The following is a 27,286-nucleotide window of genomic DNA, read 5'->3' on the forward strand; positions in this document are numbered from 1 at the left end:
TGTTTACGAAATTTTGTCATCCAAATGTATCAGCTTGTATCAACCTCTTTCATAACATGATTTAGTGTTTTTTTGTTTTTGTTTTTCCTCACAATTCATAATAACATAATTTATGTAAAATTTTAATTTGAACCTTTTATATCTATATAACTGTTGATGGCATGGATGTATGCCTAGATTACTAAAAGAGAAACTTGTGTTACTCAGCTAAAGGCATAGAATGAATTTTCTTTTCTTAAAAAAATATACTCAACAGCCAATCAGCATTTGGTTTTTAATGTCAGATTAACTTCAGGTACATTTATGCAAATTAACACACTTGTAATTAGTTAAAGTAATCAGTGGTGATACATAAAGAATAAGATGGTGGGAAACTAAACATATATGAAAGAAAATCTCATGTAGGTAACAAATACTGCACTGGTCCCACATCTCTGTTTCAGTTCAGTCTGTTATTCAGCCTTCCTTTTCTTTTTTCCTTTCCTGACACAACACCTGTTCAAACAGAAACCGCAGGTATTTATGAAGATGAATATGAGAAGTAGAACTATAGCGAGGAAGAAGCCCAGGACATCCAGGCTGTGATACTGGTACCAGGTGAGCTCATGGGCTTGGACCCTCAAGTGCTTGGCCCCTTTATTTCTCAGTGTGAATTCAATCCAGAATACTGCCTCTTCCAGAGCACTCATGGGTCTGTCGTGGTGGATGCTGGACAGCTGCATAGCATTTTCTTTGTACCTGTGAATGTGTATATGAATTAAAAAAGATAATCTGAATTGTTACATTTTTATTATTTTTTTCCTCTTTATTTATAGAATTTTTACATGTAGCTTGACATATCAGGGTGTCACGGTCTGCAGAGACAGGCCGTGCGGTGGTGTGTGTAATGCACCCAGGTGCGTACACAAGTGAGTAGGCGGGAGTGAACTTAACAGAAAGCGAGCCTTTATTATGGCTGAAGACAAGGTGTATAAACAAAGCAGGGATAGCGTGACTAGACTATAACTAAACTGGGAAAACTAATACCGTGACAAACTAAGAAAACTCAGAGACTATGATGATCACTGCAAAGACTGACCGAGAAAACATGGAGGGTGAGAACACAGACGACGTGACACAGACTGTATGAAACAGAGACTAACTACACATGAGGGATGATCAGGGGAAGTGGCCACACATGGGAGCACAGCTGACACACATGAACCTAACGACAGGACAGGAGAAGTGAAACTGAATACACTGACAGTGAATACAGACTTTCAAAGTAAAACAGGAAACATGGAGATTAGACATGACACATGAACCGGGGAGACTTAGTACAGGGGGAGATGACATAAACAACTAAGGAACAAAACTAAACTGCAATCTAGAAATTAACTAGGTGAACTAAGCTAGGTGCAAATGAATACAGAAGATACATGGAACTCAAATAATGGGTCGCTTGACCCAGGACCATGGCATCAGGGCTAATAAAATAGGTACCAAATGATACAAAGATATACCTCATTACAGTTCAGGCAATTACAATTTTTGAGAACTAGTGAACAGCTGATAACCAGTCCTGATTCAAAAGTCCAATCCAATAAAAAAAAAAAAAAAAAAATAGGCAAGGCTTGAGTGTAACACTCAAAACAGGAGAGAGCACTGCAAAATAAAAAGTGCTGTATAACTGAAGTGTTGTGCAGGTAAAAAACACATGAGTTAAATACGAGGTGGATGTGTTGCCACTGTTACACAGGTCAGGAATGTCGGGGTATATTTTAGATAGTCTAGATCAGTCTTTCTCAAACTGTGGTATGCGTACCACTAGTAGTACTTGGGTTCTCTCTGGTGGTACGTGGGAAAGCTCCAATTTTTTAAAGATTAAATAATGTGCCATTGTGGAGGCTCCCGACGTTTTCGGGTTGACTCCCGAGGCTCTTCTGTGAGCCGGAGTGAACCTGAAAACGTCTCTCCAACCGCGAGTCCTCTGTGAAGAGCAGCCTTTCCTTATCGCCAGCGGTCACGGCAACTACAGAGCGCTGGCAGGCTCGTTTCCCTGGGCCTTAAAACTGCAAAGATGGAACGGCACTGATGGTAAAAACACAGCCCTTTTCCGCAGTGCCACAATCCTAGCCACAATCGATGAGTTGGAGAATCCGTGGCGCGGGAGATGCCGTTGGTGAGTCGGGAACTATCACCTGGATGCCGAAGCCCTTGGTAGCCAGGAGAAGGCAACCTGCTTCTTCTGCGAGTGAATGGTAATCCTTTGCGACCAGCAGTGGGGAGTTGGCGAGGTCACCTCGCAACAGCAACTGTCGGAGGAAGAGGAATCCAACGTCATCCGTTCCTAGCAAGGGCAGCATGCCCTCCATGAGCTTGAGAGCTGTACCATCACCCAGGCCTGAGAGAGGGAGTTTATCAGCCCGCTCTGCATCGGAGAGGGAGTAGCACCACAGCAGCAGTGCCTTGAGAGGGGTGTATTTCCCTTGGGTGGGGGGGATCACCATCATCATCATGGAGGGTCATCACACAGCGGGTGGACAGCGGATCCAGCGAGGCCACCACACGATAGTAATTCATGTTGTCAGCTGAAACGTCACGAAGAGCAAACTGAACTTCGACGAGCACGAACCACAAAGGAGGGTCGTGAAGCTATAATTCCGGCAGCTTAACCACAACAGCAAAAGATAAAATGTACAGCTCTGCTATCACTTCCAACATAAATGAAGACTGAAAAATAAACAGCAGTGGCGTTTGTAGGGTTACTGAAGTTGGGCTAGCTGGTATATAATTATGTGCTGCACGGTGGCTAGCTGCACAGCTATGTTAGCATAACAAACTCAGTGAAGCTGGAGTATGATAGCTAACTTTTTACAACTCGATAAAAGTTGACGCGAGAGTTCCTGATGATTAGGAACAAATTTAATCGAATGGCTGGATGCTGTAAACAGACCAAACTTCAGTCAGTAGAAAAACTGAGATAATCCATCCACAATCCAAGGTTAGTCATTAATATTCTGCTGCATGGGCTGGGGTGTAGTTACATCGTAAGGTTTTAAAAACTGAGCTTTAAAATGATTAGAAGTAATAAAAACCGAGAGAGGCCGACAGTGATCACTGACTGTTTTTAGGGGCTTGTTCAAAATAAATAGAACAAAATAAAAAGCATTAAAACCGCTTTAATAAATGCAGAGTAGTTTGGACCCAGAAGCAGGGTTCATCAGGTAATCACTTAAAGATTGGATATCCCACCTGCTGTGAATGTTTTGATGCAGTACAGTTGTTATATTATCACTCGTCACATCTTGTTTATGAAAGTTAAAATAAATAATATTCATATAAGACATAAAATTGTCTTGTGTAAACTGTATGTAGGTGTTAAATAGGCCTATACTACTGTACTTTAATGTCGGTCATAAGCATGGTACTTTAAGAGCCATATATTTTATGAGGTGGTACCCATTGCAAAAAGTTTAGATCTTGAGAAGTGCAATCTGTACACCGTCTTAAACTGAATAAGAGAGAGTCTTGCACATGAGGACAAGGTATGAATTCTGTCAATTACTTTGTCCCAGTAATCTTTCCCAAACTTAAGGTCCAGGTCCTTTTTTTTTTTTTTTGGGGGGGGGGGGGGGGGGGGGGGGGGGGTTCAGTAATTGCCCCATGTCTTAATTAAGGTATTTAATAATAATAATGGATTGCATTTATATAGCGCTTTTTGGGGCCCTCAAAGCGCTGTACAATTCCACTATTCATTCACTCTCACATTCACACACTGGTGGAGGCAAGCTACAGTTGTAGCCACAGCTGCCCTGGGGCAGACTGACAGAAGCGAGGCTGCCATATCGCGCGATGGGCTCCTCTGGCCATCACCAGTAGGCGGTAGGTGAAGTGTCTTGCCCAAGGACACAACGCTGAGACTGTCATAGCCGGGGCTCGAACCGGCAACCTTCCGGTTACAAGACGAAATACCAACTCTTTGAGCCACGATCGCCCTTTTTTGTGTTATAAGAGCCTTACTGTGAGACTTCAGCTCAAATAATTCTTCCTACCATTGCTTAGGGGGCTGACTTGGAAACTCTGGCAAGATAGAAGATGCACAGTGTCTTATTTGACAATAGCGGAAGAAATGATACAAGTTATAATAATACAAATTATACAAAGAAGACAGGTCACCAAAGGTTAGAATAGTGTTATGTTTAAAAAAAAAATCATAAAAACATGTAATACCCATCCCTCGTGGACTCCCATATACACGAGTTCACGAGGGATGGTGGCAATAGGTGGTTGTTACAGATTGGGGCCAGAGCAGAGGCAGAGACTGAATTGAAGTGACACTTTTTTTTGGATATATGGCGCCCTCCAGTGATTACTTACCTGATAATCTGAGGAAAACTATAGTGAGAGGGGCAGCCCCATTCCAATGGCAGGTTGGGTTTGTCAAGACAAATGTGTAAATGGCTGGTAGACCCAATTATTTACCATACTGTATTAGTTTTCCTTTTACATGTCTCAGACTGCTTATTTGTCATGGTTGACTGTGTGGCAGGCAGGCAGGAGTGGTGGACCCAATACGCAGGACTCTTGGAGACAGGACTTAAACTGAAAACGCAGCTTTATTGCTGGAAAAACTCCTCAAACTATGACTCACAAAACTGAACAAAAACGTACAAACAGTGGTGCTGGAGAACTGGAACATGACAAACACACAGCATGGAGGAGGTAAGAGGATGAACAGACGTTAACGACGCGACACCGAGTAGGGGAAGACACAGACACTAAATACAAGAGGTGAACGGAGTGAAGAGGAAACAGCTGGGAGACACGGCTGACGCTAATTACACTGACGAGACAGGGAGAGCACAAAGCTGAATGCACTGACATAGGACACAGAACTACAAAATAAAACAGGAAGCACACGACAGAGACACAGACGCAGACCCATAAGCAGGCATACCGAATATAACACATAGAACTCAAACAATAATAAGCATCATCAACAAAACACCAGAGAAACAAAACGTTCATTCAAAAATAGACCAGGGGCCCGTTCTTCGTACGTCGCTCACTACATCCAAGATCAAATGACACATCCAAGACCAAACCATCGCGCTAACCGTGAGCTCGCTAATCCGGTTCCCCGAACACACCTGCTGTTGACGATTAGTACAGCTGGACGCAGTAATGTGACATCACTGGGTGTCGTAAAAGGGGCTACGCATCGATAGTAGAAACATTGATCGGCAACCCTCTGATTGGTCGGCGAAAATGTCGACGGAGCGCGCTCGGCTCGGTATTTTTCGGCAGCAGAGCAAGAACTCTTGAGTGAGGGATTTCAGGAGTTTCAGAGTTTAATCAGAACGCAAGGGAACACTGCAAAGGCTGCAAAAGCAAGGAGAGAGGGCTGGCAGAAAGTTGCTGACAAATTAAACTCGTAAGTAATTTAATAATAACAATAATAATGGAGTGGGTTTATATAGCGCTTTTCAAGGCACCCAAAGCGCTTTACAATGCCACTATTCAGTCACTCTCACATTCACACACTGGTGGAGGCAGCTACAGTTGTAGCCACAGCTGCCCTGGGGCAGACTGACAGAAGCCAGGCTGCCATATCGCGCCATCGGCCCCTCTGGCCAACACCAGTAGGCGGTAGGGTAGATTTATCATATCACACTATATTATATTACATTATATTATATTATAATATGTTATATTATATCCCCTTTCACATTAGAGCCACAACAGGACCCACTAGAACATGGGAACAGGTAAAAGTGAAATATAAGAATATTCTACAGAATGGTAATATTTATCACTTATATTGCTTTTCGTCTCTTGGAAAGAGACCCTGAAATAATCTGTTTGTTTATAACAGCAACCAAGAAAAGGGCAGAGCAAAAAAAAAGACAGGTGGTGGTCCTGCACCCCCTCGTCAACAAGTTGGTTAAGTAAATAATATCCTCACGGGAAAATCGATATCTCTCTATGAGCACACTGTCGCGCTGAGCTAAAGGATCCTGTCTGTCCCGCAATATACGCTGAATTCTGAAAACTCTCCTTATCAATCTTGCACCTTCCGCAATGGGTGGCTCGCGTATACGGACAGGACATGGCTGCGACAGGCTTCCCAAATCCACCTTCGCTTTTATAGCCGTGGTCTCTCATCTTGATTACACAAAGTAATTTGCAATTGCTACTCTGAAATATGAATTACATCTGTAATAATCACATACATGTAATAGAATGTTAATAGTACATTTCCCTTTTTTAGGAAATGACCTGTATCTATCTGTGTGAAATCAATAAATGGATCAGGTGCTGCATTGTCTTTAGTTACATTGATGTTATTTATTTATGGTGAAACAGTGGTGGAATATCGCTGTTGCTTTCGTATAAATGAAGCGGACATACCTGCGTGGCCGCGATCTAATCCTGTTTACATAAAGTGAACCTGCTCCCGAGCAGGTTTACGCTTACGGCTCTGTTGCTATGACAGCAAGTCCCGGATGAGCTTCGGGGAACCGAACGATCCAAGATCACGCGAAATCGTCAACAATCTAATCCAGCTAACCTACTTAGCGAGGTACGAAGAACGGGCCCCAGAACTCAGAATGCTGGGTCAATACTGACCCAGAACCATGACATTGTGTTGTTTTTGTTGTTTGTTGTTGTTGTTGTTGTTTTGTATCAAAAAATTCAAATAAAGAGATACGTTTAAAAAAACAACAACTTTGTGGTACTTGAACTTTTATGCTCATTAGACCTTTATTACGGTGGCCCCAGTGTACAAACTCCAACACACTTACAAACTCCAACACACTTACAAACTCCAACACACTTACAAACTCCAAAACACGTACAAAATCCAAAACACGTACAAAATCCAAAACACTTACAAACTCCAAAACACGTACAAAATCCAAAACACTTACAAAATCCAAAACACGAGCAAACTCCAAAACACGTGCAAACTCCAAAACACGTACAAAATCCAAAACACATGCAAAATCCAAAACACGTACAAAATCCAAAACACGTACAAAATCCAAAACACTTACAAAATCCAAAACACGTGCAAAATCCAAAACACATGCAAACTCCAAAACACGTACAAAATCCAAAACACATGCAAAATCCAAAACACATGCAAACTCCAAAACACATGCAAAATCCAAAACACATGCAAACTCCAAAACACATGCAAACTCCAAAACACTTACAAAATCCAAAACACATCCAAACTCCAAAACACTTACAAAATCCAAAACACATCCAAACTACAAATCACAATGGAAGTGCTCCAGGACGCTAGGGGCAGTGTTGAGCTCGATTTGCAAAATAAACGGCAAGTTTTTTGGGCTGTATGGGACGGTCTAGTCTCCGTCACGCTGCCCAGGTTGCCTAGCAACCATGATACTAACTGCTGGAAACATGTTATACAACTTTGTTTGACAGAAATGAAGGAGAACATATTTTGTTCATTTGTTTGTTTTTTTCTGCAAGAGCTTTGTGTGATTTGATAAGTATCTGAGGCTGAGACCACAGGACAGTAAAACATGATTTTTGGGCTTCATTTCTGTACTGAACAGTCATTTAAGATTAGTTAGTAAATAACAATTAGCTAATGTTGTTCATGTGTCATGATCTGGCTGTGTGGCAGGCAGGAAATAGAACCCAAACGCAAACTCACGGGAAAACAGGACTGAACTCAAAATGCAGCTTTATTGCTGACAAAAGATGACAAAAGATAACGGCGATATAAAATAACATGAAACTAAACTGGGAAGTACTAAGGAACGGACTTACGAGGAAACACACGGAGGGGCACACAGTCATGAGGCAGAACGCGACACAGAACTGAGGGAGACGCAGACATAAATACAAAGGGTAAACGAGGGAAGTACGGGGAACACAGGTGACACTGATAATCATAACAAGACACGGCAGGAGTGAACACTACACTGACGGGAGACGGGCAAAGTAAAACAGGAAGTACAGAGGTTCAGACAGGAGGAGAGAGAGCACGGGGGGGCACACAGACATAACAGGCTGGGGAAAACATGGAATAAAACACAAGGAGAGACGAGGGCTCACAAATACACAGAGGGGCACACAGGGGGTAAGAGTCACAAGGGGAAAACACATAAAGAACAACGTAACAGGGCAACCCAGGAAGCATGGCCTAAATAAGGAACAAAATACAAGAATAAATGAAAACTAAGAATACAGGGCCAACATGGCCCAGGACCATGACATCATGAGACTAAAGTCATATCACTTTGGTAATGTAAATATAATATGGCCAATATTATAGTTATTATATTAATCATTATTAGCTATTACAGCAGTGAACATGAACTCTGTGTCAAATACTGAGCCTCAGTACAGATTCAAGTTGCAGTTATTTATATGTCTTATCACCTTAAATCTTCACTCAAAGACAAGTATCTTTGACAGTGCATATATAGGTGTATCATATATAAGAGACAAATGTTGTTCCTTCAGTATGTTGGCATTACTAAATTTGGCTCATTGCTTACATATATTTATAAAAAGAAAATGTACGAGCTGTGAAAACTGAGAGATTAATGGTACAGAAAATCATTAATCTTGAAATTTATTGTAAAGAGCCCTTAACTCCAGTTAATAATTTAATCACTTTGTGCAGTCTCGGTGCTGCTGTTTATTTCTAAGGAGATGGCTGCACGTTAGAGCTTAAACTCCAAACGTTAAATGTCATGGTCTCAAAGCCTAATAAGAGACATGGAAATAACTTTAGTTTGTTGTAGATTTAAGTGAAACGAATTTGATTGTGTGAATGGGTATTCTTGGTGTGTGTTCTACTATTCCATCAGTGTAAAAGAGGTTTAACAGCAAATTAAAACAAAGTACAAAAGGGTTGCTAAAACTTTTTAACACGACCAGCGTATAAGTACCCTGCACTTATGTGCAATTTGCAGGCAACAATTTAGGTTTTTGCAAGAAACAATAAAACAAGTACACTGGAAATATCCTGTGCTTTCTGGGGCATGGGTTGTGTTATGGTGTAACTAAAAAATGTTGCACAAAAAATTGCACTTAATTACAGGGTACTTGTAGTCTAACAATGTAATTATTTTATTATTTCCTGCAAAAACCTGACTTGGTATTAAACATTACATGTAATTAAAGGCTACTTGTGCCTTAGTTGTGGGTGCTACATTCATTGTAATTGTTTCATTGTTTCGCTGGTGACTCCATAATATGGTTTGCATTCCAGAAAGTACAGGGTACTTACAGTGTACTTCTTTCATTATATCCTGCAAAAACCTGACTTGACACAAAATGCACATAAGTACAGCGTACTTGCACCATATTTGTAGTTTGTGTTATAAAGTGTTGCCAGAACATTTATATCTTTTTTTTGTCCTGCTAAATTAATACATGCACATTCCAGTGACAATAAAGGGCTCAGTGGTTTTAGTAAGGTACAGCATAACAACTTACATTTATGAAAAAAAAGCCTCGCAAAGGCTCTGTAAAGCACCCCAAAACATGCTGCAAATCAATTAAAAAAAATAAATAAACGAATGAGAAACCAAGACCAGATTGTGTTCAGTGTAGGTTGATCACTGTGACTTGAAATTGCAAATAATTCTGGTTTAAGGTATGTTATGCTTGGCCTTCATACTTTTCATACTCTTGAGCCCACACTCATCTTTGCTATAAAATCTATACTTTCAAATCCTAACCAAAAGTATATATAGTTCAAAGAACTCACGATTTGTAGTTGATGACTGTGTTGATTGCGTCTCTAAGATCTTCAGACGTCATGAAGTTCAAGTTGAGAATAACTGCAGCTCCTTTTTCTTTCATATGGACCATGTTGTCTGGCTGGTCAGCAAACATGGGGATGCCCACAATGGGAACGCCGTGGTAGATGGCTTCATAAATCCCGTTTGTACCTCCATGGGTGATGAAAGCTCTAGCTTTAGGGTGACCTAAGACATGTCAAATAACCATGAAACATCTGGAGTACGTTTTTCACACTTGGACAGCAAAAAGGTTTCACTAAACCTGGACAAGTACTTAGCTTTAGTTTTAAGGTGACGTAAGACATGCCAAATAACCATTAAACAAACCATTAAACATTTAATTACTTATTACACACTTGGACTACTTGGGAATGTCAATATATGTGAAGAAGTGATTTAAGTTGAAATTTAACTTGCCAGATGTCCAGACATCTGTTAAAGTGGAACAGCTTTGAGAAAATGAACTAAACAAAGTAGTTTAGCGCAGCGTGCAACTTGTAATCATGATTTCATCTGTGAGAAAATCATATTTCATTCAGTTCTCCTTGTTTTTAATATAACAAATGCTCACAGCCTCCAATAAAACATTTAGTGTTGAATGTGGCAAAATAAGCTCTAGGCTTTTAAAAACTTTTGTAGAAAAAATTATGTTCAGTGTGCAGTGAAAATTTGCCATCGTTGTGGAATCTGTTTTCACTAAGATAAGTTTTGATGGAATCAATGTTTCTATACTGCCCATCATCTATTGATCCGTTATTCATCTGTGATTGGTACCCACATTACTTACCCAGGAGGTCATTCTGAGGGATCCAGTCATATATTTTAGTGTTGCCACCCAAAGTTTCTGGCTTTTCTCCTCTATATCGCCACAGCACCTATAAACAGTAAGATATTTGCTAACATGATTGGGGGGGTTTTGTATGCTAGTTTTATATTGTAATGCAATTTTTCAAGACTTGAAGGGTAAGGGACATCTCAAGACTTGTCATTAGAAATCATCAGACAAACAACAGACAAACAGACAAAATCTGACTTTTCGCAGGAAAAACTGAGTGATGTAAAATTTGAGATGGTAGAAATGGTAGTTTTGGTAGTCCTAGTAGTCTAAGGTGACCATATTTTGATTTCCAAAAAAGAGGACACTTGTCCTTAAAGAAAACTTAACTTTTGTGGGATCTGAGCGAGGCCTGAAGCTATCATGTTTGCCTTCTCCTTGGTGACGTTGTTGATCATGGATCCTAAAGTGAAGATCACAATGCCATCATCTCCAGAACTCTGCACAAATTCCTCCAGATCCTGTAACAAGTCAAATATTATCCCACCACCAGCCAACCAGCTGTTTTCTCATTTTTGTTCAACATTTTGATGGCTTCACTGCTCCTGGCAGGAATATTCTGTGATGTAATGATTAATCAGATGGTAATAGTTGAGTGTCCTTACCTCTGGTAAAGGTTTAGCAGGTCTGCAGTGGATCCCACCAACATATTTGAAGTTGGGGAGGAAAGGACGAGGGAATTCAAAATCCCAGTAGGTTCGAATTAACCAGATGTCTGCTTTACTCATCAACTCACAGGCACTGGTGGGAGTTCCTGTTGCAATGCATAAGTAAAGGACATATCACCAATAGTTCATACAAGGCATATTTTCTTAATCAGATCTGATGGGATATTTAAAAAACTGCGTTTAAATCTTTAGCAAGTTTTAAATAGTTTTATAAATCAGTGCTTTACGCCTATTTGCTCACCTTTGACATCAGAGTAATATCTGTCTAATACGTTCCAAAAAGTGTGATCAATCATGATGTCTTGGAGAGTGTAGAAGAGAAAGTTCCACACTCTCTCTGAGAAGTCCATCTTATCTGTGAGTTTGCTCATAGCACCGGGAACAAAGGATGGTGGAGCAGGCATCTGACCACAATGCCTCTCCCAGTTATTAGCTAAGGAGAAGCGCAAGGAGAAGACGAGTGGGATCCCCAAAATATCTGCTACCAAGTCACTGCCAGGGTAGAGGGGGTCAGCCAAGAGAAGGTCGTACTTTCCTTCTTTCAATTTCTTCATGGCGGCTTCTGATTTCACCACACCGTCCAAATACTGGATAGAAAACTGCAGGTCAGTTTTCATTATGTCAATGAATCTGATGTAGAGCTCCCAGTAGTTCATATAATCAATCTCGTATATGGAGAATCGGAGGAACTCTTCTAGAAACTCTTCCATAGCCTCCAATGAGAAAGAGACGTTGAAGGGCTCATAGTGAAAGCGGGAAGGTTCATTGGTGTTCATGTACATTGACGAGCTCGGGGTCAGTACAGTCACCTGGTGTCCCCTGTCAACCAGCATCTCCAGAACAGGCTTCATGTTTATCCAGTGGCTGCCTTCGGTGTACCACACCAAAATGTTCCCTCCGTTTGCACTCCATGTCGCACAAAGTACCATCAGGACGCAGGCAGTGAGACGCAGATCCATGGTGTCTGAATGTCAGCAGGAAAACCAGCTGTGGTCTGATCCTTTGTAGAAGTATCACAGGAAAGATAATTATTAACTCAAAGTTAAACTCTGACTCACTTCTTCTGTACAGTATTGCTCATTTCACAATGGGTTAAAAGTTAATGGGAATAAAGTTGACAGTACTGAAAAAAGCAGGACTGATCCGGTATGAGAAATCCACTAAGAAATTAGTAAAAATGTCAGAGCTCGACGTTGTTGTTAGTCGGGTAGAGACGGAGTGAAGTAATGTAAAACAATGGTCATTTCAACTGTATAGGCTTGGACACTGTTGCATAATCTGAGGAAGTTGTGGGTGCCTGTGCAACTGTTTCCATGCATGCCACTGAAACACAAAGGAGTCAGGATTGTTAGAATTCAAACAAGCTGTAACCCCATTGATGATTTGACTCTGCCAGTGTTGAGGTTCAAGGTTAAGCCAATATTTAAAAGGTGATGGAGAGTTATCATTCAAGACATATCTGGTAAAATAAAGGAATTAATAAAAAGTTTTTTATACAGTCTGTGTGATGATCTCTCCAGATTTTTTGAGGAGAATGTGAAGAATGAAGTTGAAGTGCCCTGAGGCAACTGCTGTTGTGATTTGGCACTATTTAAATAAAACTGAATTGAACTGAACTCACTTTAATAAGAGAGGTCCAAAAGATCCTGTTGAGTTTCATGAGTCCTGACTCCATTCTAACTGGATACAGCCTTAAAACATACTTGTGTTTAATCAAATTTACCTTTCAGCTTCTTTTTTATATTTATTAATACACAGCCATTTTCACATCTGTCAGTTACAATCCTCACTAAACTTTGATACACAAGAAAAAGATACGAAACCACCTGGATATTTGAAACCACAAGCATGCACGTTTGTCACATCTGAAGACGGCACTCTGAGTGCTTGTCAATGAAATTCCCCCCCTGACCTCACCTTTTATATAAGGTGATAAGATACAAGATACAACATGCCAAACACAATTACCTGACTGAGAGAAACAGATATTGAAACGGCATCATGCTCATGTGGTCTTGTCCCGCAGAGTCGGAATTAATTGATTATGAGTCGTTTCTGGGCAGAAGTGTAAAAATATACAGTAATGTTTGAGACAAAAGTGATTTGGCAAGAACATGCATACAAAAGTAATCTCACTTTATATCTCTCAGTCTTAACAAATTTCAATTCAACAATCTTAACTCTACTATTTGTAATGTGCCTAACCAAAGTTTGCCTACAACTTTGACCACCACATGGCAACTGGAAAAAGTCTTGATGTAGCTACTCGCACTTTTCTTGGAGTAGTAACAAATATTAAAGGATTTGCAACTAAGATAATCAAATAGCTTAATCATATTTTTTATATGAAAGATCTCTCAAAAACATTTTGAAACATGTTTGGACTGTTATTAACACTTACATATTCATAGATATCAGCCTCTTCTATCAGTCTACAAGAATGTTATTAATCATTGATTTATTTTACTCTTGAAGAGCTATCGTGTTTGGGTTTTTTGTTTTTTGATAGGAAATGAGCATGGTGTCTTTCTGGGAGACTCTAGTGGTGATGAGGGTCTCCTTCAAGGTTTTCATTCATTGCATGCTGTCCCATTGACTACAACACTGGTACTTCCTCTGCCTCTCCATTGTATTTCCTACATCTTCCAGGGCAGAGTTAATGCTGTATCTACTCACAAGTTGTGAAAGTACTGCTGGCTCTATTTCACATTAAATTGACACATCTATTGCATAAATGTTTTGGACAGTAAAATGTAGGTTGCTTTTTTTGTAACCAGTAAGAAAATCTTCAGATGTCTTCCTGTTTACTACAGCTGCTCCATGGGATGGTGATGGATACATCAGTGGTTAAAAGCTAACCCGCAACAAGCTCACAGCTGAATACATCATAATGATCCATTCAAGAGAGTGATGGGTCACCACCATGCAAATGTTTTATTTGTTATTACAAAATCCTTACAGAGTATCATCTCATTGTTGAGTTAATTTGATCCACATAAAGATAAATCATTATCATACAGTGAAATCTGACTTTAAATTCCACAGAATCATGATCCAGATATCAGATTTATTGATGAAGATGTTGATTGTCACAGTTCCTAGATTGAATTGATTAATAAAAAAATTAAAAAAAAAAAAAAAAAAAAAAAGGGAAAAGAGTAAATAAAATATATGCATAAATAATGAAATGCTTTTTAGGAAAATATTTCTTTATGCATTAAAAAACAAAAACAAATTTGAATATACTGAATTCAATCTGACGTTAGTGTTTTTTCCAAACAAAAAAATCAAAACAAAAAAAACCCACAGCCAATCAGTATTTTCTTTTTAATGTCAGATCAACTTCAGGTTCTGTTACGCAAATTAGTGCATCTGTTAAAGTCATTAGTGGTGGTGCATAAAGGAGAAGATGAAGGGAAATTCAACATATATGAAAGAAAGTTTCATGCTGGTAACAAATATTACCCCAGTCCAACATTCACAGCACCGTTTCAGTTTAGTTGTTATTCAGCCTTCCTTTTTGTCTTTCCTCTCCTGACACAACACCTGTGCCAGCAGAAACTGCAGGTCTTGATGAAGATGAATATGATGAGTAGAACTATGGTGAAGAAGAAGCCCAGGACATCCAGGCTGAGATACTGGTACCAGGTGAGTTCATGGGCCTGGACCTTCAGGTGCTTGGCCCCTTTGTTTCTCAGTGTGAACTCGATCCAGAATACTGCCTCTTCCAGAGCACTCATGGGTCTGTCGTGGTGGATGCTGGACAGCCGCATAACATTTTCTTTGTACCTGTGAATGTGCATATAGGTTTAAAAAACAAAAACAAAAAAACCTTTGAATTGTTATACTTAGATTTTTTTTTTTTTTTTGCCAGACAATAAAGGGATATATTTCAAAACTCTAAAACTGATAACGCCTCAAGTTAAAATTGACATCTAGAGATATTTCAATCATTTTGTGGCCTTTGAAGCTTTTGTGGTACTTCTGCTATCAAGCTCATTAGACCCTTGTTCCTTTATGACCTGCTATTATCTATTATTTATACCAAAAAAACCCTTTCAATCATGAACTGTATAAAAAAGATGGAAGCCAAATAAGCTTTGAGACCACTGAGACCCCAAGATCATTGGCAAAGGGTTTACTGAGGTTAGAAGAAAGCTTCTAAACTTTCTTTGTGTTAGCTCGCTCCACAAAACTTAAAACCCCAATTGGAGATGACCAGTATCACCACAATGGTTATGAACTTTCTTTGTTAAGCCAGGCCCTCTGCTTGAGGATCTGTGTGCGCTGAAATACAAATGTGTATTTTGCAGGTCATTTGACTCTTGTTCTGCATACTAGAGGTGTTATCTGATGATAACATGGTCATTAAATTTCTCCAATGAACATAAGGTTAGTAATAAACTTTTGTAAAGAAAACCAGAAATTAATGTTGCAGAATTAGTTTTCATTTAGTTCGAGTTAATAATTCTATTGTTGAGTGTACGCAATTTTGCATGCTTTTTAAAAATGTTACATTTAAAACATCTAGAGATATTTCAATCATTTTGTGGCCTTTGAAGCTTTTGTGGTACTTCAACGATCAAGCCCATTAGACCCTTGTTCCTTCATGACCTGCTATTATGCTATGTTCGTCATTTGGACTTTACTATAAGTCACGCCCCCAAAAAACATTCAATCATGAACTGTATAAAAAGGATGGATGTATAACAAGCTTTGAGACAACTGAGACCACACGACTTCACATTAGAGATGTAAAACTGGATCCATTTAAACATTAATGTTCTACAACCTAATAAATAACAATTGGAAATCACTTCATCAAAATTAAATTGTTTGAATAGATACTTGTCTCGGAAGTTCAAGTTTCTACTATGCCATCAGATTAAAAGAGGCTTAACAGCAAATTAAAACAAAGTCCAAAAACATTTATACATTTTTTGCATTGACAAATTAATACATGGACATTTAAATGTATTTAAAAATTAAAAATAAAATTTTTTTAAAAATTGGCCAAACTAAGACCAGATGGTGCTCAGTGTATGTAATTTCCAGCCAGTGGATTCTCCCCTAGCTGGAAATTCCAAATAATTCAAATTTAAGGTATGTTATTCTTGGCCTTCATGCTTTTCATACTCTTGAGCCCACATTCGTCTTTGGTACAACATCTATGCTTTCGGTATTTAATCCAAAGTACAGATAGTTCAAAGAACTCACGATTTGTCATTGATGACTGTGTTGATTGCGTCTCTAAGATCTTCAGACGTCATGAAATTCAAGTTGAAAATAACTGCAGCACCTTTAGCCTTCATATGGACCATGTTGTCTGGCTGGTCACCAAACATGGGGATGCCCACCATGGGAACGCCGTGGTAGATGGCTTCATAAATCCCGTTTGTGCCTCCATGGGTGATGAAAGCTCTAGCTTTAGGGTGACCTAAGACATGTCAAATAACCATGAAACATCTGGAGTACGTTTTTCACACTTGGACAGCAAAAAGGTTTCAATAAACCTGAACAACTAATTTGAGCTGATTTGAGTATTTTTTGTAAAAATTCTTAGTTGGCAGTGTTACTGTGAACTTTACCGTCTCTGTGGCATCTGATTTCATTAGGATTATTTCTCATGGAATAAAAGGCAGACATAGAAAGAAATAACTGTGATTGGTACCAACTTTACTTACCCAGGAGGTCATTCTGAGGAATCCAATCATATATTTGAGTGTTGGCACCCAAAGTTTCTGGCTTTTCTCCTCTGTATCTCCACAGCACCTTTAAATAGAAAGTTCACATGGTGTTTTTTCCATTACAACTTATGCAGGTAGTACTTCAATATGTCACATTGAAAGAAGGTTTGCTGTCTCCCAGCACAGTGTCGTGAGCATGGAGGAGTTTCTAGTTACATGATAGTTTGGGGAGGTATATCCATGGAGCGATGCATAGACCTACAGACTAGGCAACAGTACTTTTACTGCATTTAGGTATGTGGATAAAATCCTTGGACCCATTTTCAGACTCTACACTGATGCAGTGGGCTCTGGGTTCTTCTTGATGCACAACAATACACAGGCTCATGTGGCAGGAGTATGCTGGCAGTTCCTGGTGGATAAAGGAATGGATAGCGCTGACTGCCTGTGATGCCCTGGTACCTATTTGTGAAGTCGTCTGAAACTACAGAATACCCTGTTTGATTTGCTGCAATAATATTTTGGCAAAATAGACTAGCCTGCTGAATCATTATTTTTTACATTTGCATTTTCAGTGCGTCTTTGAATTCAGCACTTGTTAGGTTGTCTTTCCCTTTACAGTCAGTATCATTATAGATATTCAACATGATTTTTTTTTGCACACTGAGATCTAATGTGTTTTCAAAGGGTTCTTTTAAAATACACTGCTCAGAAATATTAATGTGAAATTTAAAAGAATAAGGATATAAAAATGAAGTAAGCCAATTCCCACAAGGTACATGCAACTTGAATAATAATTGTTAATTACAATACAACATGTTAAGAAATAGTAATTCATTTCTGATGGTCAGAAGAAGAGCACTTGGTAATTGGTTATCTAAAACATGAAAAACTACTCCATGCTTTGCACAAATTGATTACAGTTGGCACAAATCCTCTGACCTCTGACCTTTTGTGGGATCTGAGCGAGGCCTGAGGCTATCATGTTTGCCTTCTCCTTGGTGACGTTGTTGATGATTGATCCTAAAGTGAAGATCACAATGCCATCATCTCCAGAACTCTGCACAAATTCCTCCAGATCCTGTAACAAGTCGAATATTATCCCACAGCCAACAACCAGCTGTTTTTTTTATTATTTTTGTTCAACATTTTGATGGTTTCACTGCTCCTGGCACAAATATTCTGTAATGATTAATTAGTTGGTAATAGTTGAGTGTCCTTACCTCTGGTAAAGGTTTAGCAGGTCTGCAGTGGATCCCACCAACATATTTGAAGTTGGGGAGGAAAGGACGAGGGAATTCAAAATCCCAGTAGGTTCGAATTAACCAGATGTCTGCTTTACTCATCAACTCACAGGCACTGGTGGGAGTTCCTGTTGCAGTGCATGAATAATAGACATCAACATATCACCAATAGTTCATGCAGGTTGTATTTTCTTAGGCAGGTTTGATGGGATATAAAAACACTACATTTAACAGTGTTGTTGTTTTTTTCAACCGTGTGCTTCATGTCCATTTGCTCACCTTTGACATCAGAGTAATATCTGTCTAATACTCTCCAAGAAAACTGATCAATCACGATGTCTTGGAGAGTGTAGAAGAGAAAGTTCCACACTCTCTCTGAGAAGTCCATCTTATCTGTGAGTTTGCTCATAGCACCGGGAACAAAGGATGGTGGAGCAGGCATCTGACCACAATGCCTCTCCCAGTTATTAGCTAAGGAGAAGCGCAAGGAGAAGACGAGTGGGATCCCCAAAATATCTGCTACCAAGTCACTGCCAGGGTAGATGGGGTCAGCCAAGAGAAGGTCATAATTTCCCTCTTTCAACTTCTTCATGACGGCTTCTGATTTCACCACACCGTCCAAATACTGGATAGAAAACTGCAGGTCAGTTTTCAATCCAAATACTGGATAGAAAACTGCAGGTCAGTTTTCATTATGTCAATGAATCTGATGTAGAGCTCCCAGTAGCTCATATAATCAATCTCATATACATTGAATTGGAGGAACTCTTCTAGAAACTCCTCCATAGCCTCCAATGAGAAAGTGACATTGAAGGGCTCATAGTGAAAGCGGGCAGGTTCATTGGTGTTCATGTACATTGACGAGCTCGGGACCAGTACAGTCACCTGGTGTCCCCTGTCAACCAATGTCTCCAGAACAAGCTTCATGTTTATCCAGTGGCTGCCTTCGGTGTACCACACCAAAATGTTCCCTCCATTTGCACACGATGTCACACAAAGTACCAGCAGGATGCAGGCAGAGAGACGCAGCTCCATGAATGTCAGCAGGAAAACCAGCTGTGGTCTGATCCTTTGGTGAAAGCATTCCAGGAAAAATAATCATTAACTCAATAAAGGTGAAATCTGGCTCACTTCTTTGTGTACTGCATTGGTCATTTCATAATGGGCTATAAAGTAATGATAGTAAAGTTGACAATAGTGGGGGAAAAAACAAGAGTAACATCTAACTTGTATGAGAATCAAAGAAATAAAAAGGATATGAAAGCCTGATGTTGTAATTGTTAGTTGAGGAGAGGTAGAGTGAAGTAATACAAAATAGTAGTCATTTCAAATGTTGAATTCACCAAACTTCTCTATGAGATGTCCAAGAAACCGTATCACATCTGAAAATATAAAAAACTAGAGTATATTCAACAAAGTATTCAACAGGATACATCTAGCGTGCAAGTAAACAATTTCTAAGTCAGCCTGCTGCCTGAACCTGACACCAGCAGCTCGATGGAACAAAATTCCCCTCGAAAGAAATTAAGTTTCTGTCACCAGAAACACAAGCGAGAAAAAACAAACAAAGCCACACGGAAAAACAAACAAGAAAGTAAGGAAAACAATCTTCGAGAATGAAGATTGTTACTGGTTGTGGCCGTTATACAACCTTGATTTAACGTGACCACAATACCGGAAGGCATTAAACTCGGGCCGCTGACGGAGACATGACCGAGCTCCCTAAAATAAAACTATAAAGTGTCAGTATGAATGTAACTGCTTACACAACATGGGCAAAATGTCTATAAGCGCAGCTTACCAGAGTAAAGAGACGGTGAATCGCGACAGCAGGTGACAGAACAGCTCAACACCGCCGAAAGTAAACACGGGCCTGAATCCGCTAAAACTTCCCTGACTAATCCGGACCGGACCGGACCCGCCCCGGATGTACCACAGGCTCAATACCGGATCCGTAACACCGGGTCCACTTGCACAGCGGGAAGGATCATGGTCGCAGTCTGATGTGTGGAACAAATCATTTCACAGCTCATCTGGTCTGGATCTGTTTTGGATCCGTTCGTAGTGGCTGATTTTTGAGCAGATCCTTTCAAGATGAAATGTAGCTGAGTAACGTGTTCATGGCTCTACAAAAGCTCAGCGTTTTCTTATTGCACATTTGCCTTTGATGATATTTGCAATGCTACTTTGAAAGTTAAATGTGAAATGGGGTTTAATAGTAACACTCAATGACCGGTGTCAGAGAGCCTTGGCTATCAGTGAAGGCTGATATTAGTTCAGATTAGAGATGCTCACACTGGAGAACATTAAAACTGAGTGTTTTCTGATTCTAACTATTTAATCCAATTCAGAAATATCAGAAATAATTAAATCCTCTGTCTAAAAAAGCCCATCAGTAAAATGTTCATAAACTGTACTAGTTTATTACTCTTGAGTATTTTAACTTTAACAATATTTTTCAGTACATTCATACATCAGCTTTAGACAATTAAGCGCAATCATTGTTGAGTATCATTATTTGAACTGAATTATTTGCAACTCAACTGAACAAAACTAAGCAAATCAGTTAGGTTAGGTAGAATTCATGTTTTGGAGATGTACAAAACAAAAAAATCAGTGTTTCCCACACAGAGATTTTAAGATTTAGGTATATGAATGGCTGTTAGCCCCATTTTGCACAACATGGGCAAAATGTCTATAAGCGCAACAATGACAAGCTGGCTTGTCATCGTTGTCGCTGTAGTGATAGTCCACTAAATCACTTCCCAAGACTGCAGTTAGACAGCCCACATTATCACCCTTATATTGACTGCAGCTAGATCTGGTTCTGCCCAAGAGATCTAATAAGATAAGATAAGATAAGATAACCTTTATTAGTCCCACACGTGGGAAATTTGTTTTGTCACAGCAGGAAGTGGACAGTGCAAAAGTTATGACGCAAAAATTAGAATACAATAAGAATAAATACAGTACACAGCTGTACAGAATAGAATAAAATAATATACTATATACAGTAGAATAAAATAGAATAAAAATATACAATAAGATAAAAATAGAATACGAATGCTATATACAACTGAGTAAAAATACAACGATGCCAGAAAAGATTATTGCACTTAGTGTTATTGCACATGTGTGGATGTGTGTGTTTGTTCAGTTAAAGTCTTTGTTGTGGAGTCTGACAGCAGTGGGGAGGAAAGACCTGCGAAATCTCTCCGTCCCACACCGTGGGTGCCGCAGTCTCCCACTGAAGGAGCTGCTCAGTGCTGTCACAGTCTGCTGCATGGGGTGGGAGACGTTGTCCAACAGGGATGACAGCTTAGCCGCCATTCTCCTGTCACTCACCACCTCCACTGGGTCCAGAGGGCATCCTAGAACAGAGCTGGCCCTTCGGATCACCCTGTTCAGTCTCTTCCTGTCCCCAGCAGAGATGCTGCCGCCCCAGCAGACCACACCATAAAAGATAGCAGAAGCCACCACAGAGTCATAGAAGGTCTTCAGGAGTGGGCCCTCCACCCCAAACGACCTGAGTCTCCGCAGCAGGTACAGCCTGCTCTGCCCTTTCCTGTAGAGGGCGTCTGAGTTATGAGTCCAGTCCAGTCTGTTGTTCAGATGAACACCAAGGGAACTGAAATGGGAACTGAAATTCCATTACCCAAAAAAGAGCGCCAAGTCGCCTGCCTTCGACATGGTGATGAAATGCCAAAATAGCTGCCCCCCAAAAATCTTAAGATTTGAAGCACCCCGACGTTTTCAAAAAGATGTGCCACAGTGCCTGCAATGAACAGGAGACTGGGTCCAAAAAACTGACCCTGCGCCATGAAGAGTGAGATGTCACTAAAGTTCATATACATTTGAAGGCAGATGGGAAATAATGCAAATACATTTGGCAAGCTAGAGTATCTTAATTGTGCTATTTGTATCTTGGTGCATGCTCAAGCATGCAGGTAAGTAAATTCCAAAAGGTTGATTCTGTTCATCTGGACGTGTCATTTTCAGTGGGAGAAACGTTTCGTCACTCATCCAAGTGATTTCTTCAGTCTCAGTTGACAGCAGGTTTCCCCGATCTTATAAACAGTACATTTGCACAATGACTGAAATCAAGGAAAAGTGTCTGAACTTCTTTAAGTTTCCTTGAAGATGTTTCATCTCTCATCCAAGAAGCTTCTTCAGTTGTAAGAACAATTGGTGGAGAGTCCCAGATTTTAAGCCCTGTGGGAGTGTCCCCTAGAGGGTCATGGGCACCCTATTGATCCTCTAATGACCATTGACCAATGGCCAAGAGTACCATTCACAGAGAGTTGGGGATTGGCTACAGTTGGAGGTTGTTTGGTTTCTCTGATGTATAAATCCTGGCAATCCTACTGGCACTTAACAGCGTACACTACATTACTCTGTTTGTGTTGGGGGACCCAATCCTTGGGTGGACCAATCTTTTGGCGCAGTGTGTTTTGGGGTTTAAAAGCCACAGAGATGCAGCGTTTAGAAAAAAAATTGCATCTCAACTGTTCCAATACTCCTGACACATAAGGGATCACTAAGGGTTTTTGCTTAGGCGGCAGTTGACCATCTCTCCTTTATTGGCTGGAGCTTTCTTGAGGCGCCTTCCCAGCTTTGAGAAATGCCCAGCTGGGATAACCACATTTACTCAGGGTCTTCTTGATGTGATGTTCTTCTGCTTCCCTGGCTGCTGTGTCTGTGGGGATGGTGTTTGCTCTGTGTTGTACCGTCCTAATGACACCCAGTTTATGCTCCAATGGATGATGAGCTTCAAAGCTTAAATACTGATCAGTATGGATAGGTTGATGGTACACATTGACTTTTCAATGCCCCCCATTACTGATGGAAATCTCACAGTCTAGGAAGGCTAACCTGCTACTTTTCATATCCTACCTGGTGAATTTTCAATGTTGGTCCACCGAGTTAATGTGATCAGTGAATTGTGGTAAGTCCTGAGATTTGATTTTCACCAGGTGTCATCCAGATCCACATAACTGAACCAATGTGGGTGCTATTTGTAATTACTGTCAGCAAAAATGAACCTAAAACTTTCACCACCAGGTGGCAACACTTTCATGAAATAGAAACAAATTCACAGTTTGCTCTGACATAATTAAGCTAATCATGAATAGCAATTGTGTTTGTATGAAACCGTTTCACGAAAAGCTATCTTAGCAAATGTATTTGAACTGTCAGTAACAGATTGCTATTCCTACGTGTCATCATAGGCAACAACATTTCTTATCTTATCAGTTCACAAGAAATGGTGTTAATTGAGTATCATTGATTCATTTTACTCTTGAAGAGCTGTAAGCTGCTCCAATGTTATTTTCTTTGGAAGTGAGCATGTTATCTTCTGGGAGGATCTGGTAGTGATGAGAGCCATGTTCAAGGTGTTCAAGTCACTGTTTGCTGTCCCATTGACTAGGACACCAGTGCTTTGCATTGTATTGCCTACATCTTTCAGGGCAGAGATCATGCTACATTGACTCAGTGCACCATTTAAGTGGTATTACATGACAATAAAGCCACATTACATCAGATATTTTGGAAATAAAATTATAGCAGTTGTGTATTTTCGTGTGACCAGATATCTTCCAATTTACTGCAGCTGCTTCACAGGATGGTGGTTGACATTTGAGTTGCCTAAAAAAGAAACCTTTTTCTATTATTTTTCAAATCCAGATTTGTGGCCATTACACTGCAGTAGATGGTACAGTATTTATAGAGCTGATGCTGGGGAAGTTCAAAGAAGATGGGGAAAAAGAAACATAGATAATAGATGTTATTCAAATGTATATGCTTGTGTAAACCTCTTTTTAATGTCAGATCAACTTCAGGTACACTTCTGCAAATTGGTGCATCTGTTAATGTAGCTAGTGGTGATACATAAAGGAGAAGATGATGGGAAATTCAACATATATGAAAGAAAGTTTCATGCAGGTAACAAATATTGCCCCAGTCCAACACTCACAGCACCGTTTCTGTTCAGTCTGTTATTCAGCCTTCTTTTTTGTCTTTCCTTTCCTGACACAACACCTGTTCAAACACAAACTGCAGGTCTTGATGAAGATGAATATGATGAGTAGAACTATAGTGAGGAAGAAGCCCAGGACATCCAGGCTGAGATACTGGTACCAGGTGAGTTCATGGGCCTGGACCCTCAAGTGCTTGGCTCCTTTGTTTCTCAGTGTGAACTCGATCCAGAATACTGCCTCTTCCAGAGCACTGATGGGTCTGTCGTGGTGGATGCTGGACAGCCGCATAGCATTTTCTTTGTACCTGTGAATGTGGATATAGGTTTTTGAAAAAAGAAAAAAAATCAGCTTCAATCATTTACTGTACATAAAAAAATAAAATTGCCCATATGACAAATAACAGATTAGTAAAATCCTATTTTGAAGCCTTGACTTGAGCATGACTAACTGAGAATCTGAGGTTACTGCACATTCATAGGGTAATGACGCAAAGTAGCCATGTCCTAAAGTGTTGACATCTGTTTTATTTTAAATGTGACCATAATTTAGGAGCGTTTTGTGTTGAAAGAGCTATAGGCTTGTATATCCTCTTGTATGGATTTCTGCAGAGGCAGACTTCACTTTTCAGACTCTGAACCTACATTCATCCTTTCTTTGAATGCTTTTTTTGTTTTACAGTCTATGCTTTCAGTACTTAATCCAAAGTGCAGATAGTTCAGAGAACTCACGATTTGTCATTGATGACTGTGTTGATTGCGTCTCTAAGCGCTTCCGTTGTTATGAAGTTCAAATTGAGAATAACTGCAGCTCCTTTAGCCTTCATATGGACCATGTTGTCTGGCTGGTCACCGAACATTGGGATGCCCACCATGGGAACTCCGTGGTAGATGGCTTCGTAAATCCCATTTGTGCCTCCATGAGTGATGAAAGCTCTAGTTTTAGGGTGACCTAACACATGCCAAATAACCATGTGACATTGAAAGTTAGTTTTTTACATTTGGACAACAGGAGCATTTTAATAATCCGGAACAGGGGATTTTAGCACTGTAGTACTCTATAGTGCAACAGAAGAAGAGAGAGAGAGAGAGAGAGAAAATCACAACCTAATCAACATAGCAGGTTTGCACAAGAAGTAATAAGTTATCAGGATAGTATGTCAGAAAATTCTCAGTCTTTAAATTGTTTCCTTGTGTTATAAAAAGTGCTCACAGCTTCCAAAAACACATTTAATGTTGTGAAATAAGCCTCAAGTGGCTTTAAGAATTAAAATTAAGTAAAGGTTTTGAGAAAAAAAATAATTTGGTTGGCAGTGGTACTGTTAAATTTGCAATCTTTCCAGCATCTCATTTCACTAGTACAATTTCTGCCCACCCAAGCCCATATCCATGAGTACCAACTTTACTTACCCAGGAGGTCATTCTGAGGGATCCAGTCATATATTCGAGTGTTGGCACCCAAAGTTGCTGGTTTTTCTCCCCTGTATCTCCACAGCACCTGTAAATGGTGAAACATTTCTAAGCTTACACTGTGTTGTTGGTGTACTGTGGTGTTTTTGTTGGTGTATCACAGTGTATCAAGTTGGTGACAAAGAATTTGCACACTCTGAATTTAAAAAAACAAAACAAACTTAAGTTGGCATGTTCCCATAAGGGAGGGGAACTTGAAACGTCCAATCTGTAATGTCATTAATTAATGCAGTTATCTGAAACATGAAAAACTACTCCATACTTTACACAAATTGATTACAGCTAGCACAAAGATTATCCTCTGACCTTTTGTGGGATCTGAGCGAGGCCTGAGGCTATCATGTTTGCCTTCTCCTTGGTGACGTTGTTGATCATGGATCCTAAAGTGAAGATCACAATGCCATCATCTCCAGAACTCTGCACAAATTCCTCCAGATCCTGTAACAAGTCGAATATTATCCCACCAACAGCCAACTGTTTTTGCATTTTTGTTCAAAATTTTGATGGCTTCACTGCTCCTGGCAGGAATATTCTGTGATGTAATGATTAATCAGATGGTAATAGTTGAGTGTCCTTACCTCTGGTAAAGGTTTAGCAGGTCTGCAGTGGATCCCACCAACATATTTGAAGTTGGGGAGGAAAGGACGAGGGAATTCAAAATCCCAGTAGGTTCGGATTAACCAGATGTCTGCTTTACTCATCAACTCACAGGCACTGGTGGGAGTTCCTGTTGCAATGCATAAGTAATGGACATCAATGTATCACCAATATTTCATTGAAGACATATTTTCTTAATCAGATCTGATGAGATATAAAACACTGTATTTATAGTATTAGCAGATTTCAAATTTTTTTTTTTATCAGTGCTTAGTGCCTATTTGCTCACCTTTGACATCAGAGTAATATCTGTCTACTTTTCCAAAAATGTGACTCATTGCAATGTCTTGGAGAGCATAGAAGAGAAAGTTCCACACTCTCTCTGAGAAGTCCATCTTATCTGTGAGTTTGCTCATGGCACCGGGAACAAAGGATGGTGGAGCAGGCATCTGACCACAATGCCTCTCCCAGTTATAAGCTAAGGAGAAGCGCAAGGAGAAAACGAGCGGGATCCCCAAAATATCTGCTACCAAGTCACTGCCACGATAGATTGGATCAGCGAAGAGAAGGTCGTAATTTCCCTCTTTCAACTTCTTCATGACGACTTCTGATTTCACCACACCGTCCAAATACTGGATAGAAAACTGCATTTGAGTCTTGATTATTTCACTGAATCTGATGTAGATCTCCCAGTAGTTCATATAATCAATTTCATACATGGAGAATCGAAGGAATTCTTCTAAAAAATCTTGCAGGGCATCTTTTGAGAAAGATACGTTGAAGGGCTCGTAGTGAAAGCGGGATGGCTCATTGGTGTTCATGTATAATGACGAGCTCGGGACCAGTACAGTCACCTGGTGTCCCCTGTCAACCAGCGTCTCCAGAACAGGCTTCATGTTTATCCAGTGGCTGCCATCAGTGTACCACACCAAAATGTTCCCTCCGTTTGCACTCCATGTCGCACAAAGTACCAGCAGGATGCAGGCAGAGAGACGCAGATCCATGGTGTCTGAATGTCAGCAGGAAAACCAGCTG

General features: G+C 40.0%; 2 protein-coding genes and 1 pseudogene across 3 annotated transcripts; all 3 read right to left on the minus strand.

The window, feature by feature from the left end:
- Window positions 1–260: 260 nt before the first annotated feature.
- LOC146697406 (UDP-glucuronosyltransferase 2A2-like) lies at window positions 261–12,358 on the minus strand (annotated as a pseudogene). Its single transcript, XR_014923397.1, has 6 exons — window positions 11,521–12,358; window positions 11,217–11,365; window positions 10,920–11,072; window positions 10,564–10,651; window positions 9,743–9,962; window positions 261–738 (listed from the first exon to the last, which is right to left on the minus strand). The product of XR_014923397.1 is annotated as a UDP-glucuronosyltransferase 2A2-like (transcript).
- A 1,831-nt stretch (window positions 12,359–14,189) lies between these two features.
- Window positions 14,190–20,069, minus strand: LOC146697407 (UDP-glucuronosyltransferase 2A2-like). Its single transcript, XM_085476132.1, has 8 exons — window positions 20,012–20,069; window positions 18,892–19,279; window positions 18,490–18,853; window positions 18,190–18,338; window positions 17,916–18,047; window positions 16,964–17,051; window positions 16,497–16,716; window positions 14,190–15,068 (listed from the first exon to the last, which is right to left on the minus strand). The coding sequence occupies exons 2-8, from the start codon at window positions 19,243–19,245 to the stop codon at window positions 14,783–14,785; spliced, it is 1,593 nt and encodes a 530-aa protein (XP_085332258.1). The 5' UTR covers window positions 19,246–19,279; window positions 20,012–20,069; the 3' UTR covers window positions 14,190–14,782.
- A 4,137-nt stretch (window positions 20,070–24,206) lies between these two features.
- LOC146697408 (UDP-glucuronosyltransferase 2A2-like) lies at window positions 24,207–27,260 on the minus strand. Its single transcript, XM_085476136.1, has 6 exons — window positions 26,541–27,260; window positions 26,233–26,381; window positions 25,961–26,092; window positions 25,595–25,682; window positions 24,917–25,136; window positions 24,207–24,492 (listed from the first exon to the last, which is right to left on the minus strand). The coding sequence occupies exons 1-6, from the start codon at window positions 27,253–27,255 to the stop codon at window positions 24,207–24,209; spliced, it is 1,590 nt and encodes a 529-aa protein (XP_085332262.1). The 5' UTR covers window positions 27,256–27,260.
- Window positions 27,261–27,286: the final 26 nt, after the last annotated feature.

The sequence above is a fragment of the Copadichromis virginalis genome, linkage group LG12 (assembly GCF_057382275.1).
Source record: "Copadichromis virginalis isolate Kocher_CV1m ecotype Utaka linkage group LG12, C_Virginalis_male_GT1.1, whole genome shotgun sequence".
NCBI classification, from domain to species: Eukaryota; Metazoa; Chordata; class Actinopteri; order Cichliformes; family Cichlidae; genus Copadichromis; species Copadichromis virginalis.

Excerpts from the sequence above, each read along its gene's own strand:
- LOC146697407 (XM_085476132.1), bottom strand. The coding sequence starts at position 19,245 with ATGGAGCTGCGTCTCTCTGCCTGCATCCTGCTGGTACTTTGTGTGACA. Across the intron at positions 18,854-18,891 it reads TTGACATAATGAAAACTGAC|CTGCAGTTTTCTATCCAGTA; the intron begins CTGCAGTTTTCT and ends TTGAAAACTGAC. Across the intron at positions 15,069-16,496 it reads ACAGTCATCAATGACAAATC|GTACAAAGAAAATGTTATGC; the intron begins GTGAGTTCTTTG and ends GCACATTCACAG.
- LOC146697408 (XM_085476136.1), bottom strand. The coding sequence starts at position 27,255 with ATGGATCTGCGTCTCTCTGCCTGCATCCTGCTGGTACTTTGTGCGACA. Across the intron at positions 25,137-25,594 it reads CCCTCAGAATGACCTCCTGG|GTCACCCTAAAACTAGAGCT; the intron begins GTAAGTAAAGTT and ends GGCATGTGTTAG. Across the intron at positions 24,493-24,916 it reads ACAGTCATCAATGACAAATC|GTACAAAGAAAATGCTATGC; the intron begins GTGAGTTCTCTG and ends CCACATTCACAG.